The sequence below is a fragment of the Lithobates pipiens genome, unplaced genomic scaffold, assembly GCF_037356315.1.
Source record: "Lithobates pipiens isolate NorthernLeopardFrog02 unplaced genomic scaffold, aLitPip1_a1.2 Scaffold_3, whole genome shotgun sequence".
Taxonomy (NCBI): domain Eukaryota; kingdom Metazoa; phylum Chordata; class Amphibia; order Anura; family Ranidae; genus Lithobates; species Lithobates pipiens.
The window spans coordinates 184,634,278-184,652,861 of NW_027507790.1; the positions used below are offsets into that span (position 1 = coordinate 184,634,278).

Consider the following 18,584-nt stretch of genomic DNA (forward strand, 5'->3'; position numbering starts at 1 on the left):
GATTGGCTGAGACACTGCAGCAGCGCTGTTGAGCGAGGCAGCGGGCCTGAATGGCAGCTCTGTGTCTGGATGGATAAACAAAGCTGCAGCTCGGCTCAGGTGCCCCCATAGCAAGCTGCTTGCTGTGGGGGCACGTGACAAGAGGGAGGGGCCAGGAGAGCCGAAGAGGGACCCAAGAATAAGAGGATCCAGGCTGCTCTGTGCAAATCCACTACAGAAGAGCAGGTAAGTAAAACATGTTTGTAAAGGCTGTTATTTTTATTAAAAAAAATAAAAATAAATCACTTTAAGAATGCAGCCCGGACACAGCTGTAGGGATGCCGTCCATGACATGGAATACATAGCTGGGGTTTGTAGGGACAATTTATGGGGGGATGTTGGGGGATGCCAAGTTTGGTCATAGCAGCCACAGTGGCAAATTCAGAGACTCCCTAAGCAAGTAAGTGCTAGATCTAGGGGGCTTTTTAGGCTCTGAATTTATTTTACTAAAGGTTCTTTTGGGGGGTGCTTTCTGTAAAACTAGCGAAAGTGTCAGTTCCAGAACAGACAATGCTGAAAAGGTTCATGGTGGACACGTGCCTTAGGACTACAGTACATGTGCAGGGGGATCTGTGGCAGATGGGAATCTAGCACAAGTTAACTTGTGATCTGTCCAACCTTTTCTGCTCATCAGCTATGCTTTAGCTGGGTACAGACATTAAGTTTTTTTTTTTATTTATTTATTTGTTTAACCCAGCAATCCGAATGGGAAAAAAAAACTGATGAAGATTGCCATACTAAAAAAAAGCGATGTTTGTGCGTGGTCTTGCCTGCTGTGCTATTGTGTTCTGACAAACCAGTAACCCCCCCCCCACTTATCAGTGCTGCCAGCGCTTATCGGCTGCTGGTTGGATGCCGGTCGTGAGACTGGCTTCTGTCGGAAAGGCAGCTGCGCAGAATGTCATCCAGTTCCTGCTGAACTGGCTGATTTTCAGATTGTGTGTACCAAGCTTTATTTTTAATGTATTTTATGTGAGGCCCAAGACCATTCCTCTTTTTACAATGTGGCCCTGGAAGGCCAAAAGGTTGGACATCCCTGGATAAAGACTGTTCTAAATAAAATAAAAAAAAAAGAAGAAAAATGGCATTCATCCCTGTCCACTTTACATATAGGCAGTATTGATAGTTTCCAAATCAGACATTAAAACAATGGGAAATAAGCTTATATAAACTTCTCGAAGTAGAGGAATGCCCTGAGGAAATGTATGTATCTTGTGGTTTACCCCTTAAGGTACATATTAAGTATATTTTTTACCTTCTTGGTAAACGCCTAGTTACATGGAAAGGGTCTCATCTGTAACCACTGAATGACTTGTGTCCTTGGAGTATGCATGTGCAACAGAGCCATGTCTCCATGGGGCTGTTATGCCTGCTTGTTGCTTTAGAATTGCTTTAAAACCAAACCTCTTTCCTTGTACAGAAATTAAGTATGTGTAATGGATTTCTCTCAGCTAGGAAAAAATTTGTTGATTTTGGTGTCACATTAATGATATCCATGCAGTCTACACCAGGGTTTCTTAACCAGGGTTCCTCCAGAGGTTAGTAGGGGTTCCTTGAGAAATTTTTGTATCAATTTTCCCACTGACACCATTTATCTTTATAGCGATTTTTAACCACAAGCATAGGGAGCATTCTTCCCACAATGTATCATGAGTTCTAGTTCAAATTTTTTTAGCAGGGAGTTCCTGGAACCTGAAAGTTACTTTAATGGTTCCTATGTGTTTAAATAGATTTAGAGGCTGGTCTACACTAAGGTATTTTTATAATACCTTAGTGTAAACCATGTCATAAAATTAGAATATCATTTTTTTTTTTTTTTTTTTTAGTAATTCAATTTTTTTTTTTTTTTTTTGAGATGTGTTAGAGTGATATATTTCAAGCATTTTTTTAAATTGTGATGATTATGGCTTACAGCTAGTGAAAACCCAAAGTTCAGTATCTCAGAAAATTTGAATATTATATAAGTCCAATAAAAAAAAATATTTTTAATACAGAATTGTTGGCTTACTGAATATCCATGTACAGTATAGTATGCATTCAATACTTGGTCAGTGCTCCTTTTTTCATGTATTACTGCATCAGTGCAGCGTGGCATGGAGGCGACCACCCTGTGGCACTACTGAGGTGTTATGGATGCCCAGGTTTCTTTTGATAGCGGACATCAGCTCATCTGCATTGTTGGCTCTGGTGTCTAATCTTCTTGACAGTACCCCACAGATTCTTTCTGGGGTTTAGGTCAGGCAAGGTTTTGCTGACCAATCAAGCACAGTGACGACATGGTCATTAAACCAGGCATTTGGTACTTTTGGCAGTGTGGGCAGGTGCCAATTCCTGCAGGAAAGTTAAATTGGCATCTCTAAAGCTGATCAGCAGAGGGAAGCATGAAGTGCTCTAGAAATTCCTGGTAGAGGGCAGACTTTGGACTGGATAAAACAGTGGACCAAAACCAGCAGATGACATGGCTCCTCAAATCATCATGGACTGGAAAATTTAGCATTTTGTTTGGAAATCAAGGTCCCAGAGTTATAAAAGAGAGTGTAGAGGCAGAGAATCCAATTTGCATGACGTTCAGTGTGAAATTTCCAGTCAGTGGAGATTTGGAGAGCCATGTCATCTGCTGGTGTTGGTCTACTGTGTTTTATCAAGTTCAAAGTCAGCACAGCCCTCTACCAGGAAATGCTATAGCACTTCATGCTTCCCTCTGCTGACCAGCTTTTATGGAGATGCTGATTTCATATTCCAGCAGGACTTGACACCTGCCCACACTGTCAGAAGTACCAATACCTGATTTAATGACAATTGTATCACTGTGCTTGATTGGCCAGCAAACTCGTCTGACCTAAACCCCATAGAGAATCTGTGGAGTATTGTCAAGAAGATGAGACACCAGACCCAACAATGCAGACAAGCTGATAGCTGCTATCAATGCAAACTGGGCTTCCATAGCACCTCAGCAGTGCCCCAGGCTGATTGGTTCCATTCCAAGGCGCAAGTAATGAATGCACACTATACTGTACATGGACATACTTTTTAGTAATAAGCCAACATTTATATGCATTTTTTTTCAGGTACTATGTAATATTCAAATTTTCTGAGATACAGAATTTGGGGTTTTCACTAGCTGAAAGCCATACACCTCAAAATTAAGAGAGATGCTTGAAATCTTTCACTCTGTGTGTACTGCATCTACCGTATTTATCGGCGTATAACGCGCACCCCAAGTTTAGGAGGGAATTTTAAAGAAAAACTTTTAGGAGGGAAGTTTAAGGAAAAAAACTTACATTTAAATGCCCATCAATGGAGCCTTGTCAGTGTCGTTTGCAGCCTTCCATTGCAGCCGTCGCATGTCGTTTGCAGCCTTCCATTGCAGCCGTCGCATGTCGTTTGCAGCCTTCCATTGCAGCCGTCGCATGTCGATTGCAGCCGTCGCATGTCGATTGCAGCCGTCGCATGTCGATTGCAGCCTTCCATTGCAGCCGTCGCATGTCGTTTGCAGCCTTCCATTGCAGCCGTCGCATGTCGTTTGCAGCCTTCCATTGCAGCCGTCGCATGTCGTTTGCAGCCTTCCATTGCAGCCGTCGCATGTCGTTTGCAGCCTTCCATTGCAGCCGTCGCATGTCGTTTGCAGCCTTCCATTGCAGCCGTCGCATGTCGTTTGCAGCCTTCCATTGCAGCCGTCGCATGTCGATTGCAGCCGTCGCATGTCGTTTGCAGCCTTCCATTGCAGCCGTCGCATGTCGTTTGCAGCCTTCCATTGCAGCCGTCGCATGTCGTTTGCAGCCTTCCATTGCAGCCGTCGCATGTCGTTTGCAGCCTTCCATTGCAGCCGTCGCATGTCGTTTGCAGCCGTCGCATGTCGTTTGCAGCCTTCCATTGCAGCCGTCGCATGTCGTTTGCAGCCTTCCATTGCAGCCGTCGCATGTCGTTTGCAGCCTTCCATTGCAGCCGTCGCATGTCGTTTGCAGCCTTCCATTGCAGCCGTCGCATGTCGTTTGCAGCCTTCCATTGCAGCCGTCGCATGTCATTAGCAGCCTTGTCAGTTTCTTTTGCAGGCTTTCCATTTAAAAATGGCGCCGCCGAGATACAGAGCAGATGTCCTGTGTATCTCGGTGGCGCTTGGTATCTCTCGGCCGTTCTCGCCTATTTTCGGCTGTTCTCTGCGGCTTTCGGCCATTCTCGGCGGCGGTCGAAAGCTGCCAAGACCGGCAGAAGAGCTCGCAATCGGTGTATAACACACACCCACATTTTTCCCCTGAAAAAAGGGGAAAAAGGTGCGTGTTATATGCCAATAAATAAGGTATATAAAATGTGAGTTTCACTTTTTGAATTACTGAAATACATTTTTAATATTCTAGTTTTATGAGATGCACCTGTATACATACATAAATTAAAGTGGATGTGAACCCTCAGATATACCCAGTGAAGTGAACTGCCTCAGATGATACACAGAAATGAAACGCATCTCCCTATAATTTTTACATGTATATCTGCTGTATACTGTATATCCCTTAGAAAGTGCTCTTCCTGTTTTCCTCTTCCTGCTTAGCACTGGGAGTGGATTATTGGCATACAGCCAAGACAGCTGATTGGAGAAAAGGCACACGCGCCCCTCCTCATAGGCAAAGTAAGAAAGGAATGTGCAGACGTCTGCTCTTATAGCAGGAATACAGGATTAGAAAATCGACCGATTGCTCGATCAACGAAACAGCGTTCATTGGTCTAAATTGGTCAAAAAAATCTTTAAAAGGGCAATATATTTAATGTGTAGTGTTGACGTCTCGTGTACGAGTGGGGTTGTCTACTAGTTCATCTCATGCATGATCATGTTCAAGAGATGTTTTAAGTTGACCTTCACACCAACAAATAGAATATCATTCGCAAAAGATACAAACACAAATTTTTCATTTTTTCAATCTGTCTTTTTCGTTCACAATCTCAATATCGAATATTACTTGCTGGTCATCAACGAATAGAAAATCGGCCGCTCGTTCGCATAATGGACATTTTCACCCAACTTTCTTATTGTGTATTCCTGCCATTAGACCGCAAGGTTACTGCTGATCTATTTATAGCAGCCTCCCCGACACACATACGTCTATCTCCCGTCTCGGAGAACGTGTGAGAAGTTATCAGGCTGATAACAGAGCTACGAGCAAAAGACAGCTACCAGACATAGTGCTTTGGAGAGAGATGAGAAAACGGCTGTGCCCAGCTCAAATTTCATGAATCGGGTTTACATCCACTTTAACACAGAAATTAGGCTGCAAAATTAAAAAATAAAACACACCCTGTCTCTGTAAAGCAAGCAATATAATTTATTAGTTATTAACTTTTAGGTCTTGTTCACATGGGTGCCTTGGCCTGTACAGCATGAATGGGCAGATTTTGTTTATGTATCTGGAGCCTATAGGAACTGAGTGCAGGCAGACCTATGTAACTTTATGGGGATGTAGTAGCTGTACAGATACAGCCGCTCCTACTAATTTTAACAGGCATGCAGGAGTGAACAAGCGGCTTTGAATAGTTTATGATAAGGACCACTCAAGTTTTCTCCCCCCCCCCCCCCCCCTAAACTTCAGCTTCAAAATAAAGCGATTTTAAATGCTGTTAATACTGTAAGGCACGTGTGTCAAACACAAGACCTGTGGGCCTAATCCAGCCCACCAGGCCATTTTATGTGGCCCTTGCACCTCTTCTGGAGCTGCTGCACCCACCTCATCTCAACAGTCGGCAGCAGAGAGGAGAGTCGTCCTCTGGTCCTCCTCCAGACCCTGCACTTTCTGCTTCCCCCCCCCCCTCCCCCCCCAGCTTCTTCGATGCAGCAGAAAATATTAAGGATGGAGGAGGGTACAGTGATGTAAGGGAGGTTGGAGGGATCTATTGTAATGGGGTGGGGGAGCGGTTCTATGGACAACTGTTCTTACAGATAAAACCGGCCTTTTGAGGACATTCATAATGCTGATGTGGCCCAGGATGAAATAAGGTTGACACCCCTGCTGTAAGGGATTGTGCGGATGACATCAGTTTGACCTGCTTGAAGCGAGTTGAGCATTCTCATAATTTTTTTATGGGATCGCAAAACACGTACATGAGCTCCCCCCAAATGAGTAACCAAAGTGCTAAAGAGGTGGGAAGGAGGTAAACGAGCAGTCCTTCCTCTTTTGGCTGAAGTTTTGATTTAACTTGCACCATGTACCAACTTCTCCCCAGAAGGCCAGTGCCGTAGTAAGAATCTGCCATACAAGTAGATTGGCTTCCAGGTTTATCTGTCAAAGTGTAATTGAACAAGCTGAGGTTAGAAGCTGATTGGCTACCATGCACAGCTGCACCAGATTTTGCACTCTCCAATTTTAGGAAATCAACCCCATTGTGCCTAGGTACAATGACTTGGTTGGTGCTCAGTCACTGCTATTTAAAGGTAAAATATTTTTTTTTTTTTTTATGGTACTGTTTTAAATGTTCCATCTTTATAAACCGTGTGCTTTTGTTTGCAATTTGAAGATGTAAAAACGTGCCAATTTGGGTTCTTTTTTGCCCAGATTATCCTTTTTACTTAGACAGATTCTACATTTTGAATTACTTTTACGGTAAGCTCTTCAGGTTCCATTTTCCTCACTATAACAAGAAATTTAATTTATGCACTGCTGAGTATAGTGTGTGTTTTGTTTTTTTTATGGGTTAAAGTATAACGTGTCAACCTATCATAAGAGAAGCATGCCATTGATGCACTCTCCTTATAAAAAAAGCTTACTTTCTGGCTTTTATGCCGATCATCCTGTTTAAATACTTTGGTTAACTTTCGTCAAGTATTTTGACACAGAGAAAAAAAAGTTGGGTTTTTCTATTTCCATACTGGTTACGGCTGATTAATGGAGAATGTATTGACACCAAAAGGTCAGTGTAACAGCCAGGCAACCAGCATTTTTAAGAAGTGGTCAGCAGTGGCATCCCCCATATTTCTCTGACGGGATATATCTAAATGTTTATCCTGTCATTCTATCTGCTTGTCTTAAAGAAAACTGTTCTGTGCTAAGCATCTTTCACTTTCACCAAATCACTGGAGTCCTTTCATATATATCACTTATTTGTACATTCATTGCTGGTGGTGGTTTTTACAGTGTAAGAGATGACAACACTACGTTGTGTTTTTTTTTTTCTTTTTTCTTTTTTCTTTTTCTTTTTCTTTTTTTTCTTTTCTTTTTTTTTTCTTTCATCTACAGGAGGAGAAGCGACGAAGGCAATGGGCAGTATGATGTTAAAAGGCAAAGGTTTCAATCCCCTCAACAGCCTTCCTCTATTATCCACCAAGCAGTGCCTTTAAGAGATGACCACCGCCACCATTTCCCAGGATCTGTGGGACTGCCGCTTAGGCTGGCGCCACCACCACACGAGTTAAATGGGCAGGTTTCAACGCCTGGAGATGCATGGTTGTTTGACCTTATAGATACCACTTTGCCTGTTGCTAAAGACAAGGTATTTGTGAATACTACTACTACTATTTTCTAATACAATAACCAATGTGTAGGAATTTGACTTGCTTGTTCAGGAAAAAGTGAGTTTCTTTTTGTAAGCTCTTATGCAGCTCTGAAGGTCAACTGGGCTTGCAGTTTGGTAACACAGTTACATTTGAAAAGTGGTCTTAGTATGGTAATGCTATAGGAGTCACTTAAAGTAAAATTAAACAATAAACATTAAAGCATTTGTTAACCCCAAACAAACAAAATCCCAGATCCTGTTCCCTTAAAGCATGTTATACGGCACAGTGCTTGTGCTGTGTAATTTTGGCCCCATGTCACACCTAAAAACAACCTGGCTGATCCTGCCTAGCTCTGCCCTCCCCCCTGTAAGCTGACCACAGTGTATGATGGCTGCTGAGCCCTGACGCCGTGTTCAGTTTGTGCCTCCATTATCCGCAGCCCTCCTCTGTCCTCTCCCCCGTGCTCTCCCTGCCTATCTGCTCCTGTCAGTGCCTGCCCCTTTAGCTCCTGCTCCTCTCGTAATATAAAATGCTACCTTCCCCTATAATATACTAAGTGCACCTGTGTTATATAAAAAAAAAGTTTATCTGCACCTATAACACAGCGCGTCTCTCTCCTCTCCGGCTGACGTCGGTGGCAGTGCTCGGCCCTGCCCGCTGGATCTGTCGGCCCGGGCAGAGGAGAGAGAGAGCCAAGGAGTCCCCTGATCGCTGGGAGCTGCTGTGATATAGGTACAGATCGGCATTATATATATATAATTATAAAAATGCACCGAAATTTCGGCCGCCGAAACATATCGGGCAAAAAGCCGAAAGTTATATATATGTGTGTGTGTGTGTATATGTGTGTGTGTATATAATATATATATATATAATTATATTCACGGGCACTTTTTCTATTAAAGAGGCGATGTGAGCTTTTTATAGAAGTGGGTTGACAGCCACTTTAAAATATTTAAAGGAGAACTATGGAAATGCAAAAAGGATTAGGTAGTACATGCTACCCTCATACCTGCATTGCATTTCTTTCTTTCCTCAGCCTTATAATTTTTGCAGAATAGTCTTTTGAAGTGTCCAGAATCCAGCCTCTAATGGTTGTTTCTCAGTTGAAACGTTTTTAGGGGGTGGAAACGGCTCCACAATTCAGCCTCTCCTTCACTCCCTCCCTCTGGAGGACACGTGGGAGTGTTTGATGAAAAGGTGCACACCCAGGCTGCTATCTAGAATGAGCACGTTCTTCACATGCCTCCTCTTTCCATGGCAGTGTGTCCCCAGCTAAAACCCGGAAGCAGAGACGGTGTGATAAACAATGAAATTCTCACCTTCACCTCTTCCCTGGATGTTATCTGCAAGGTCGCCTCTTCCCTGAACTTTGATGTTCCTTCCTGAGTCCTCTGAATTCTCCCCCCCCCCCATATCACTTATTCAAAGTTCATGTCAGTGTCTCCTCCAGCCGATGGGGGGGAGGGGGGGATTGTCACCGAAAACTCATATGAACACGGGTAAACTCTGCACACAGCACTGTTATATCAAAAGAGGAGACCTGGTGAGCATCATAGTGACCTGTGCCTGTTCTCTGAAATTAACACAGTGCTATGTGTAGAGAGCATGCCTGTGTACAGTACATAGGAGAGGGAGACTGACGCCTCTCCCACATCTAAAGTGACACCTGATATGTCCCCAGAGTCTCCTTTTTTTATTGTACGTACAAATCGTACCTCTGTCTCTGTCACCACCATCCCTCTGCACTGATCCTATCCCCCCCCCCCACCCCATCCTCTGTACTCCTATACAATCCCATCATCCCCAGTGTGATCCTGTAATACACGATTTACAATGAAGGGAACATTACTACTATAGGTAATGCACAAATTATGGGGGATCAAAGCTCTGTCCATGTCTGAGGAGCTCTGTGCTTCAGTATGAAAATACAAGTAGATGTGAATGGATGGTTTTGTTGTCTCATGTAAAAATCCAGATAAATCAATAAAAGGATTCATTCATAATGTTAGCTCTGATTTTATTTCATTTTACTATACCAGTAATGCATGCAATGCCTGTGTGCTGTCACATCTATATGTGTATTCTGCTTTACAAATATATTGTTTTCACTCTGGAAGATAGTGCTGTGTATGTAAATCTCCTCTACATATTACCATCCGTGACTTCTCCTACCTTTTAGTCACTGACTGAAGTGCTCTTATCCTTGCTGGATTTGTCTGACGATCAAAACATGCTGCAGAGGTAGAAGGGAGGGGGGATGAAGGGGAAGACGGCGCAGCTACGCTGCGAGCAGAGGGGCGACATCAAACAAAATGACAGGAAAGTGGGTGGATCCAGAGCCAGACCATTGTCGGTATTACACTGTATGAAAGTCTGTAGCCCCTCCCACAGGTATTTAGCTTGATTTTAACAGAATGGGGGCACTTCTGAGAGGGCTGGAAGGATTTATAGATATCAGCAGCTCACATAGAATAGATGTAAGCAAAAAATAAAGGAAACACATATTTTTCTTTTAGACCCCATTCACACCTGAGCATTTTGTAGCTTGAAGCCTGAAGCTACAAAACGCTAGAGGGGAAAAAATCTATTATTCTCAATGGAGATGGTTCACATCTCCAGGTCACGTCACCTGAACCCGAACGCCTGAAGCTCAAACAAGTTCCGGACCCTTTTTTGTCACTCGACTTGAGCAGATTTGGGCGGTTTTTTATTCTTTTAACATTGGTGACCTTTTGCCCTGCACAAAATCGTGGCAAATCGTGGTAAAAGACGAGGCAAATTCGTGCAATTTTCTGCTTGAAAACGCTACGCTCAGGTTTGTTTTTTTTTTTTTTTTTTTTTTTTTTTTTTGCTCACTGCAGACAACAAAATGCACTATTTTTCTTTCCTTAACATGCACTAATCTGTGATGCATTGTGGATTGTAGTGCACCAGAGTACATTGGCTGTATTTTAAATAAAGCATGTTCCATTTTCACATAGCGAACCCAAATGCAACATGTTGGTTTGAAAATATTGAAAGCAATGGATTTTGTATTTATTTATTGCATTTAATCTACGTTAAAGCGGAACTCAACTCCAGCCGAAGCCTCCACCACCAGCTTATGCTGACTTTTACTATTTGGCACTTACCTTTTCAAGGATCATTGAATTGGCACGTGGATGCTGGCGCTGCTATTCTTGGGTAAGGGAAACAGGCAGTGAAGCATTGACACCCCCCCCCCCCCCTCCACATCCGCCAAATGTGGCACTGGAGTAGGGGGGACGAGGCAGACAAGCGGAGCTTCCCTATTTGGGTGGAGCTCTGCTTTAAGCAATGCAGCCCAACGCAATTGTTGTGAATAGGCTCTTAATGTTTTTTTTGTTCAGGCTTTTTATTTGCAGCTTAAAGTCCTTTTTTTAAAAAGCAGCAAATGTAAGTAGTTGAATTTAGAATAATCTTCTGTTCACAATCCTTTCTACAGCACCATTCAGGCTGGGCTGCATGCAACTGTTCAGACAAGGACTATGCTGATAGGAGGAGTAGAGAGATGATTCCATCAGTCTGCTGCTGTTCTCGTTGTCCCTTTTTTAGTAGAGGCAGGGAGTTTGCACCACCGTATTCTTTGACTAGAAGGTGGAGTCATCTATCTGGCCGTGCTGTGTAAGGGAAGTCAATTTTGGGGCTGGCTAGACAGATATATATATTAGTGTATATAATATATAAATTTGTGTGCAAGTATAGGCCCCCTTCAAAAGGATTAGTTGGCAATGTTGCCTCCTGTATTTCTGTCTTAACAGATTCCCTTTAATGGGCTTCCTGTAATGAGCTGGTTATTGGTGGTACCTTCTATGTTACCCCTTCCTGAGTTCAGTGTGGAGAGGCAGTGCATCTTTCATTTGCAAATGTGCAAACTTTAGACCCCTCTCACACTGGGTCATTTTGCAGGCTCTATTGCGCTAAAAATAGCGGCTGCAAACTTGCCTGAAACAGCCGCTGCTGTGTTTCCAGTGTGAAAGCCCCCAGGGCTTTCACACTGGAGTGGTGCGCTAGCAGGATGGTGAAAGCCCTGCTAGCAGCATCTTTTGGAGCGGTGTATACACCTGCCCATTGGAATCAATGGGGCAGAGGCCCTTTGCGGTAGTTTTTAACCCTTTCTCGTCTGCTAGCAGGGGTAAAACCGCCCCGCTAGCAGCCGAATAGAGCCGCAAATCCGATGATGAAGCACCGCTAAAAATAGTGGCGCTTTACAGCTGACGCACCCCTGCCCCAATGTGAAAGGGGCCTTAGTGATTTACAGCTTTACTTGCTTGTAATGTTTTAGAGATGTTAATCCACATACCATTGTAAAATGCAACATTAAAATGAATGTATGTTCTGTGACCTGAAATATGCTTTTGACTTCTGTTACTCCTCTGCAGCTGAGCCAGCAGATTTTGGACTTGTTTCAAGCCTGTCAGCAGCAAGTTACTGACTTGAAAAAGAAAGATGTCTGTAGAGCAGAACTCCAGAGAGAAATTCAGCAAATCTTTCCCCGTAGGTACTTAGACAGCTGGTTTGAACTATTTGTTGCCTGTTATTTTGTTTCACCATTATCCTTTACTCTTTCTAGAGAGCAGGCTATACTTGGTTGGCTCTTCGCTCAATGGGTTTGGCACAAGGAGCAGCGATGCAGATTTGTGCTTGGTTATCAAAGAGGAGCCAGTAAGTACTTGTGCTCAGCTTTCGTTATATAGAATGTGGAATTGCCAGTTAGTTTTATTTTAGCTGCGTTAAAGGGACACTGTTACCCAGTGTAATTTTTTTATTTTAAATAATAAAGTGGACCTTTTTAGAATGGTCCTCCTTTTTTACCCTCTCCTCTTTTTAGATGCAGATTCTTTAGAGTCAGAAGTGCGGGTACCTATAGAGTGCATCCTGCTATAGCCAGGTGTTGGCAGGTAGCCCCCGCAAGATATAGAGATGCTGTGTGTAAAATATTTATTCAAGGCTTAATAGAGCAACATAAAGAAGGCTTAATTTCTTCCGCGTTTCACACTGAATAGCGCTTACTCATAGTCACCAGTGGTTAGTCATTGCACCTGCAAGTTGCATGTTTGAAGATTCTTGCTCCCACATGAAGGCCAGGGGGAATGAAGGTCTTTTACATCCACTTTCTTTAAAAGAGACGCATGGGTTTTTTTTTTTTGTTTGTTTTTTTAACCCATCATACTTGCCTAGGTGGATGCTGCATCTGTCCCCCAGCGTCTCTGCACTGAGAACTGAGCGATCGAACACTGCCGATGGCTCGGTTCTCTCAACTCACCGAGCGGAATGCTGCTACCTGTCAATCAGCAGCTCTCCGGTCTGCTCCTCCACGCTCATTGTAGTGCTGAGCTGTGGAGGGCCAGGGAGTGGCTGTCTCAGCCTCTCAGCGGCTCGCTAAAAGGCTGAGACAGGCATCAATCCAGGCACCTGGTGGAGCCAGACTTTGTCATGATGACGCGGTGCCTGGACAGATTCCAGTGACGTCAGCAGAGGCCGGACTTCAGACCGCTCTCTGCTGGAAACTGGTCACAGGATTGCAAAATGAATTGCACAACTGACCCATCCTTTTTAAAGGGGAAAAAAAATTATGGTAATTATTGCCCCATTTTAATAGTATGTGTGTGTTTTTGAGGGGTTTTTTTTCTGCATGCTTTGAACATGATTTATAAGATCAATAAATATTGTTTAACCACTTTAGCCCTGGAAGAATTTACCCCCTTCCTTACCAGAGCACTTTTTGTGATTTGGCATTTTCCCACAAATAGGGCTTTCTTTTGGTGGTATTTGATTGCCCCTGCTATTTATTTTTTTAATATTTTTTGCGCTATAAACAAAAAGGGTGACAACTTTGAAAAAAACACACATTTTTTACATTTTGCTATAATATTAAAAAAAAAAGATATACATTTTTTTTTTTCCCCCTCAGTTTAGGCTGATACGTATTCTACATATTTTTGGTAAAAAAAATCGCAATTAGCATTTATGGATTGGTTTGTGCAAAAGTTAGTGTTTAAAAAATAGGGGATAGTTTAATGGCGGTTTTATTCATTTTCACTAGTAATGGCGGCGATCGGCGATTTTTATCTTGACTGCGACATTATGGCAGACACATCGGACATTTTTGACACATTTTTGGGACCATTGTCATTTATACAAATGCACTGATTCCTATGTAAATGACACTGGCAGTGAAGGGGTTAACCACTAGGGGGCAGTGTAGGGGTTAAGTGTGTCCTGGGGTGTTTCTAATTCTGGGGTGGGGGGGGGGGGAGTGGTGTGGCTACATGTGACACGTTGCTGATCTCTGCTCCCAATGACAGGGAGCAGAGATCAGTGACACTGTCACCAGGCAGAACGGGGAGATGCTAATTTACATGAGCATCTCCCCGTGAGGCGATCGCAGAGATCCCCGCGGCGATTGAGTCCGCAGTCCCGCGACCGGACTCGTGGGGCTTGGTGCCCGCTGGCCGCCTCTTAAAGGGCAACGTACAGGTACGTGATTGTGCCTGTACGAGCCCTTCTGCCGACATATCGGCGTGAGGCGGTCGACAAGCGGTTAACTTTAGTTTTTTGTAAATCTTACTTATAACTAACTTCCTGAAGTGAAGTTTATGAGGTAAACTTGCGGCCTGTTTTTTTTTTAACCCCAAGTCCAAAAAGCAGGCAAACCTGGGAGCCCATCATACTGCACCTCCTGTAAATGGAAGTCAACACTCATCCTATGTATGAGAAATGGGAGAAAAACCAATGTTGAGGGAAGTGTTGTATTTTTGCTTCACGTGGTAGTTTTGCAATATAGACTATTCTCTGTACAGCATTTACAACTGAAATGTAGAACTGAAAAGAAAGCAAGCCCCCCCCCCCCCATATTGCACAATGCTAGGCTGCTAAGTTTCCTGTAATTTCTACATAAATCATATGCTTAAATTGGCGATAGAAGATCAGAATCTAAAAAATGGCTGCTTCAAGCGTTGGTTTCACATTGGCTAACTGATGGAGAAAAACTGAGGGAAAAGCGATATTGGGATACTAGTCAGTACCAGTTTGCTTTGGAGGAATAAATCTCCTCTAACATTGGGCGTTCTACATGTGTGGATGTTGCTGCATTATGAACAACTATAGCTTTTGCATTTTAGAATGGGGTGCCTTGAGATTGTCCCTTTTTTTTTTTTTTTTTTTTTTTTTTTTTTTTTTTTTTAAAAGGGTGCCTTGACTGAAAAATGGTTGAGAAGCACTGGTCTAGAGCAGTGGTTGCCAACCTTTTGGACCTCGCGGACCACCAAACTCACAATTTTGAATCCTGCGGACCACTAACATGAAGTTGACATGCCTTATATTTTCACCCAATGACAGTCACCAGCTCTCTGCTCAGGGAGCTGTGAGAACCGAGCGATCAGCGGTGTTTGATTGCTCAGTTCTCAGTGTAATGCCTTGTACACATGGTCAGACATTCCGACAACGGGGGTTTTTTCCCCAACGGATTTTCTCCTAAACTGGTGTTGCATACTGGCGGTTGGACAAAGTTGTCAGAAAATCTGATCGTTCGGACCGAGGTGACGTACGTTCATTACGACAGGACTATGTTGAGGCTAGTAGCCATTAGCTTTGGTCTCGTAATTTGATCTGAGCATGCATGGCACTTTGTCCGATTGGAATTCTCTACAAACTATCGGAAAAAGTCCGATCGGATTTTTTTTGTTGGAAAATTTGAGATCCTGCTTTCAAATTTTTTTTTTTTTCGATGGAAAAAGTCCGATAGAGCCCACACATGATCGGATTTTCTGACAATATGATCCGATCTGACCTTTTCCGTCTGAATATACGACAGTGTGTACACGGCAGAGGCGCCAGGGGACTGATGCTGCATCCACCTAGGTAAGTGTGATTCTAAACCAAAAAAAACAGCTCATAAGTATGCATCCAGCAGGTGGACATACCTGCTTTGCCTATGAAAGTTTATTTTACATGAAGGAGGTTTAATGGGAGAATCCAAAGATGGGTGTGGATCCAACAAAAACTCCAGGGCGTGTTGATCTAACCATCAGAGTCTCCTCGGGACATGCAAGTTATTCTAGCCAAGGGATGACTAATTGTACTAAGCACTGCATATACCTGAAATACCACTTTATGTAGACTAACCCAAAAGAACTAGAACACCTCACACTATTAGAAAATTAAAAGTAGATGGGCAGGTAGTTGCTAAAAAATCATACATGCATAGGAAAACGAGCAGTTATCTAATGTTTTTTCCTGTAATGGAGGAGTGTAAATTGACATTTTGTCATTTTGTATTCCCTACAGAGAAATGAGAGCGCTGGCATCCTCATTCTAAGAAGGGAGCCTTTTCTATGGCATTCTAGTTGGATGCCTGGAGAACCCTAAAGTGACCCAGTCACCGATATCAAATAGAAAAAATAAATAAAGCTGTTGCCTGAAAAGAAAAAGATGAATACTTACCTCTCCTGCTGTTTGCAGTGGTTATGCTCTTTTCATCAGGTAACCACGTTTTCAGTTTGATATTGGCTACAGGGTTCCTTTTTTTAGAAGACATTTTTGCTGAAATATGGGCTGCCATTGCTGAATCCCTCCTTCTAAAAATGCTAGTTGGATAGCATACTGACCCAGTGGTTTTAGTCATGGAGTCGCAGAATCCAGGGTGACATTTCATATGACCAAGTTATTCACAGATCTGTCTTCTGTGTTAAAGCGGGAGTCCGCCGGGACTCCGCGTTTTTTTTTATTTTTTTTAAAGCCAGCAGCTACAAATACAGCAGCTGCTGACTTTTAAAATAGTGACACTTACCTGTCCAGCGCGCCCGCGATGTCGGCACCCGAAGCCGATCTCTAGATCGTCTCTCGGGTGCTGCCGCCGCCATCTTGGGTATGGGAATCAGGAAATGGAGCCTTTCGGCTTCATTTCCCGGTTCCCTACTGCGCATGCGCAAGTCGCGCTGCGCAATAAGGACGGTCCCCGCTGCCTCTGGGATCTGTGTGTTTCCCAGCAGGCAGCGGGGCACTTGCAGAAAGGGGCGGGCACTTGCGGAAAGGGGCGTAATCTACGCCCCTTTCCGCAGAGAGCTATCCCGGAAGTGGGTGCAGATACCTGTACTTTACAGGTATCTGCACCCCCCTCCCCCCTGAAAGGTGCCAATTGTGGCGCCGGAGGGGGGGAGGGTTCTGATGAGCGGAAGGTCCACTTTAGGGTGGACCTCCGCTTTAAGCAGAGAGAACTCCGCAGGGATCCACAAGGTTCATGCTGCGACCTGCATTTTAGGATTGTGATTTAAAAAAAATATATATATAGGCCCTGGTTATGCTTAACATTGCAAAATATAATGATGGATGAATACCAAAAAAGTGATGCATTTCACATGCTGTTATTTTAGTGACATTAAACTGTTTTTTTTTTTTTTTTTTTTTTAAGCACTCCCAGTAACCGATTCAATCACTTACTGGGTTTGCAGACTCTTTATTTTTAATTCTTGTCGGAGCTCCAGTTGAAGACTGGTGACCGCTGCTCCAGGTTTCTTGATTCAGGGTGGCTCCTTACTATTGCAGTGTCCTCTGGAGCCAACTTTGCATGCAGGAAGTGCAGGCTGGATGTTCAGGGAAGCAGCACTGAGATCAGGAGCCAGCAGCATTGAAAGTGCTGGAGTAAGAATTTTATTAAGTTCTGGTTGCAAATAACTTGAGCTATTAAAAGAATAGGCAGGTAAATGTGAAAAGAGAGCACAGAATATTCATATGTACCTGCCAAAAATGTTATATACAACACCACTTTTTCCCATTGGACATGAAACTCTTTGTTTTCGGCAGATGAATCAGAAAACAGAAGCAAGACACATACTCAGCTTACTCCAAAAACATTTCTACACCCGACTTTGTAAGTATCTAACTTTTTTCCATGCTAAATTTACCTTTATGCGCATATATACTCATCGGCCACTTGATTTGGTACACTTGTTCAGTTGCTTAGTAAAACAAATTGCTAATCGGTCAATCACATGGCAGCAACTCATTGCATTTAGGCATCTAGATGTGATGAAGACGACTTGCTGAAGTTCCACTCCAAGCATCAGGATGGGGAAGAAAGGGGATATAATTGACTTTGAACATTGCATGGTTGGTGCCAGATGGGCTGGTCTGAATATTTCAAAAACTGCTGATCTACTGGGATTTCCACGCACAGCCATCTCTGTGGTTTATAGTGAATGGTCCAAAAAAGAGAAAATATCAAGTGAGTGACAATTGTGTGGACGAAAATGTCTTGTCAGACGAGAATGGGCAGACTAGTTCGAGGTGATAGTAAGGCAACAGTAACTTGAATAACCACTTGCTACAAAGAATACTATCTCTCAACGCACAACACATGGAACCTTGAAGCAGATGGGCAACAGCAGACCACCCTGGGTGCCACTCCTGTTTGCTAAGAACAGGAAACTGAGGCTACAATTCGCACAGGCTCACCAAAGGTGCAGGATAAACGATTGGAAAAAACGTTGCTTGGTGTGATTAGCATTGATTTCAGAGGAAATCTTTTTGTTCCCTTTCATTCTCCCCCCCCCGTTTTGATTGCTATTTCTTTACCAATTGGTACTGGTACAGTTATGTCATAAATTTAAATTGAGAATAATGGCTTATGACCTCATTATGATGCCAAGGGGCGGGGCTAGTCTGCAATTATCTGCACTGATTGGTGGATTGTCTATTAAATACTTGTTGTTTTGCACTGCACTTTGTCACTTGTCTGACTAAGGGGCCCTGTGACATTGCCATGTGTTTACGATGTGACCACCAAAATAAAGCTTTAGACCCTTTTGAGGAATCCCTGGTGTGCTGATAATAATTATTCACTTCATTCAGATGGTAGCGTCAGAATTTTGCATAAACATGAAAGCGTGGATCTATCCTACTTTGCATCAATGGTTCAGGCTGGTGGTGGTGTAATGGTGTGGGGGATATTTTCTTGGCACACTTTGGGCCCTTTAGTACCAACTGAGCGTCGTTAAAATGCCATGGCCTACCTGAGAATTGTTGCTGACTATATTCATCCCTTTAT

The 18,584-nt window shown here is 43.3% G+C and overlaps 1 protein-coding gene across 1 annotated transcript in view; it reads left to right on the forward strand.

The window, feature by feature from the left end:
- Nucleotides 1–18,584, forward strand: part of TENT2 (terminal nucleotidyltransferase 2) — a 74,470-nt gene that overhangs the window by 25,133 nt on the left and 30,753 nt on the right. The window contains exons 3-6 of the mRNA XM_077462603.1: nucleotides 7,260–7,512; nucleotides 11,920–12,034; nucleotides 12,111–12,202; nucleotides 17,342–17,408. Of these exons, the coding sequence (XP_077318729.1) occupies nucleotides 7,260–7,512; nucleotides 11,920–12,034; nucleotides 12,111–12,202; nucleotides 17,342–17,408 (527 nt within the window). The remainder of the gene's footprint in view (nucleotides 1–7,259; nucleotides 7,513–11,919; nucleotides 12,035–12,110; nucleotides 12,203–17,341; nucleotides 17,409–18,584) is intronic.